The 4005-nt window shown below is 37.8% G+C and overlaps 1 protein-coding gene across 1 annotated transcript in view; it reads left to right on the top strand.

Annotated features, from left to right (window-relative positions):
- Window positions 1–387: 387 nt before the first annotated feature.
- Window positions 388–4005, top strand: part of prtfdc1b (phosphoribosyl transferase domain containing 1b) — a 10817-nt gene continuing 7199 nt past the window's right edge. The window contains exons 1-4 of the mRNA XM_014031015.1: window positions 388–543; window positions 714–820; window positions 2408–2591; window positions 2888–2953. Coding sequence (XP_013886469.1) covers window positions 484–543; window positions 714–820; window positions 2408–2591; window positions 2888–2953 — 417 coding nt within the window. The 5' untranslated portion in view covers window positions 388–483. The remainder of the gene's footprint in view (window positions 544–713; window positions 821–2407; window positions 2592–2887; window positions 2954–4005) is intronic.

Raw genomic sequence — 4005 nt, 5'->3', positions numbered from 1 at the left:
GAAAGAAAGAAAGAAAGAAAGAAAGAAAGAAAGAAAGAAAGAAAGAAAGAAAGAAAGAAAGAAAGAAAACACAACAACAATACATTCCAACATTATTTACAGAAAAAAATCAAGTCTTTTCTCTCTCTTTCTATTTAAATTCTAACTTATCCCTTGTATTCTCGTTCTGACACCAGTAAGAGTTAATAACAACAGTTCTGGCCCTCACAGCCCCTCCCTCTGGCCCCGCTGACCCCTGAGCAGATGAACTGAAAAAGGGGGCCCCTCTGTCAGAGAAGCTGCAGCGCTCAGGTTGGAACACAGCTTTAAACGTGGAGTCGCAGCGCCCCTAGCGGCCGCAGCGCAGACCTGCACCCAGAGGAGGTTTTGGGTTTCGGCGCTCCTCCTCTCTCCACCCGTGGCAAAGCCCACTGCTTTGCAGGCGTGCGCCAAAACTTTTCCTCTTACAGGAGGCTGCTGTCTTTCTGTGGGGGGTGAAACAACATGGCAGAAGTGCAGGCCGGAAGAAGAAGAAGAAGAAGAAGAAGGAACGAGGGGATTGTGGTAATTTACTGAGCGGATCTGTGGATGCGCAGTTTGCGCAGTTTGAACTGAGTTTGTGCGCCGTGCAGATTTTTCTTCTGTTTTGCGTTTCTTGTAACTGCAGTCTGGAGTTTCTGAGCCACAAAAAGAAAAAGAAAGCAAGAAAAAAAAGTTTGATTCTTTCCTCTCAGATCCACGACGACTGGGCCGGTTACAGTTTGGACCTCTTCAGCTACCCGACCCACTACTCCGGTGACCTGGACTCTGTCATCATCCCTCATGGCGTCATTATGGACAGGTACCATCATGTCCCTCACTTTGGGCTTTCCTCAACAAGTTTCTGCTACTGACTGGTGGCAAATTAGGGAAACAAAAAATGGTTTTCTTTGTCCTGGACTCATCTGGACAGATCCAAAGACAATTTTATTAAAACCACTAATACATAAACTATTTTAAAAAAACTCACAAATACTTTGTTTCTGCACAGCTTTGAGGCACAYTTTGAGATAAATAATTATAATTTATCACCAGAAGCCTGAAAACTTAAATCACACAGGACAGAAATTATTAAAATATATTTATTTGATTTACAGTTTTTCAAATATAATCTTTCTTCAGTTTCTGGGTATTTTCAAACCCTTAAAATACAATTTTATTTACAAAACTCTTTATAAACAGTACCTTTGGCCAAATTCTGTACACTGATGAAAGAAAGTCAAAAAAATCACAATTGGAGACACAAAATAAAAAAAGTAGAAACTACACAATCTAATAAAATAAATAAATACAAAACGTTAACCATAAAGGCAATAAGATCAAGAAAAGCCAACATCTCAAACTGAGTTAAAAGTCAAATAGACAACAAAATAATTAGACATAAATAAATAAAAATCTGGTAAGAACTCTTGGAATTAGAGCTTTAAATATTTTGACTATTTTTCCATTTTAGTGTTGTTAAAGTTTTGCAAACAGAATATGAAAACTAAGTTTTATTTTATTACAAGTTTTTCATCTTGAATTTCATTGGTGACATTTATAAAATCCATAAAGTGACGAATGATGTGATTGATCTCTACGTTTAGGAAGTTTCTAAGTTATTTTTGAAATAATTATTTAAAAAGTTTAAGGGTTCCGAAACGTTGAAAATTATTATTATTATTTGTGCTCATTCATTAAACCCTTAATGAAAAAAACACGAATTAAAGTGATTTTAAGAATAGTTTTCATGTCATATCAACAAATGAACATGTTCCAGATAGCATATAATTTCCACTGTGATGGTGGCTTTTCATTCAGGGAAATTAGCTGACYTCAGCATTTACAAGATGACAAAAGATTACTTTTTAATTAATGAAAGTTGATCGGGAGATTTTAGGAAATTTTCAGATATTTTTTTAAACTGGATAGTCCAAGAGGCAAGAGTTCATTATTATGATCTGCTACTTGACTCTGTCCATGCTTTACAGGATCATTTGATGTTTACAAGCATCCAAACATCACTTCTTGTTCTGGACAGACGGTTGCAGGATGAATAGAAAAGTATAATTATCTTTACAGAGGTGGTTTTCACAAATAGACTACATAGGGCTCCCTCAAAGGAAATGAATCCTTTTACTGACAAATATAAATAAYGAACTGAATTTGTCCATTATTTATATTTGTCAGTAAAAGGATTCAGTTCAATATGAACACCCTCACCTTCATACCAACATGACTCATTATTACACTTTACAACATGATTAAACTCAATTTATTTGGTCTTTAAACTGAAAATTAGTTCAAAAATAAATAAAAACTAAACCCAAACGTCACAATATTTTACATTACTAAAAAAAWTTAGAGTTTACATTTAGTTTATATTTAATATTTTATCCACTGTTTCCAGGACGGAGCGTCTCGCTCGGGACATCATGGACGACCTGGGCGACCACGACATCGTGGTTCTGTGCGTCCTGAAAGGGGGCTACCAGTTCTGTGCCGACCTGGTGGACCAGATCAAAGCCCTTAGCTGCAGCTCGGAGCGCACCATCCTCATGAGGGTCCACTTCATCCGGCTCAAGAGCTACCTGGTGAGGCTTCGTCAGACACGGGGGGAAACTCTCCGACAGCTCTCGTGCGGGAACGCCGAGGAGGGTTTGAACGCTCGGAATCATCAGGCGTAATATTTGAGTCTCATGACTCGGTCAGAAGACGTGTGTGTTCCGCTTTATGCAACATGATGATAGGAGTGTCTTTGTGTAACTTTGTTTGGAGTGGGCTGTTTTTATGTGTGACAAAAAGGAAGGAAGGAGAAGCCGTGGTAATCCATTTATGTGTTTAACCTTAAATGTCCAGCAGTTTATGAAAAACACGTTTCTCTCTGCAGAACGACCAGTCCACTGAAGATCTTCACATTCTCGGAGCGGAGGATATGTCTTTTCTAACTGGAAAGGTATTCTCTTTACTAACATCTTAACTAAAAACACTTTTCCTTGCATGCATTAGTGTTATAGTCAAGACCACCTAAACCCGAGACCAAGTCAAGAGCATGACCAGAGTGTATCGAGACCCAGACTTTTTGTTGTTTTACAAATACATTCTTTATGAKTTATGTAGCCAAACTGTATAACTGCAGATTTTGAAGACATCGTCCCCCACATCCAGACAACCACTGCTCACTTTCTTGGAGTGCCAATATTCTGGAAATTTAGTGATATTTCTACAGTTGGGGGTCTTGACTGGTTTTGAAATCAAATCCAGAGTCCTCAAGGTCTGAGAGCGAGGCAAGACCAAGTACAAATGCGGTCAAGTCTGAGATGAAGACCATCAAAAAGTGGCCTTAAGACTGGTCTCGAGTACAACAACAGTAGCGTTCATTACATGAAAGCATATWCCTGAGTGGTTTGGATGTTTTGTTTATTGATATGTGGCGCAGCAGCCTGAAGAGGGCAGTGTTTCCCTCAAATCTGCTTCCTCCTCCAGCCTGATGAGACTTCAGACCAAAGATGGCAGACGCTGACAGCTGTAATCAGATACCAGCTGTTCTAATGTGGTTCTTTAAAGGCTCATTCCACTTTATCTCAGCGTAGAGTCAGAGATTGTGACGACACCGTTTTATCTCCTGAAAGGGTTTGTTTCAACAAGATTCACTTCAACTGGACACCAGAAAACACACTAGTTTTATGAGTTTTTTTTTTTATAAAATATTGAGTACTTTTACATCATACTGTGTGTTAACAGCTACAGAGATAATAGAACAACAACACTTTATTATACACTATTATTTTAAAACATTAAACCATTTTGAAACATTCATACTGTATGTCACTGATTAAATTCGTATGTAAGAAATACAGGTGGGTAAATAATTTTGTTTGATTTTAAAATAAAATTAGACAATCAGGACCAGGAATCCAGTTGGGGATTTTGATTATTGTGTTCATATTCTGAAAAAAAAAAAAAAAAGACTCAACATGATCTGAAATATTGTTTATCTTCAGTTCA

The sequence above is a fragment of the Austrofundulus limnaeus genome, unplaced genomic scaffold (genome assembly GCF_001266775.1).
Source record: "Austrofundulus limnaeus strain Quisiro unplaced genomic scaffold, Austrofundulus_limnaeus-1.0 Scaffold6, whole genome shotgun sequence".
NCBI lineage: Eukaryota > Metazoa > Chordata > Actinopteri > Cyprinodontiformes > Rivulidae > Austrofundulus > Austrofundulus limnaeus.
This window is presented reverse-complemented; position numbering and strand designations above follow the sequence as displayed.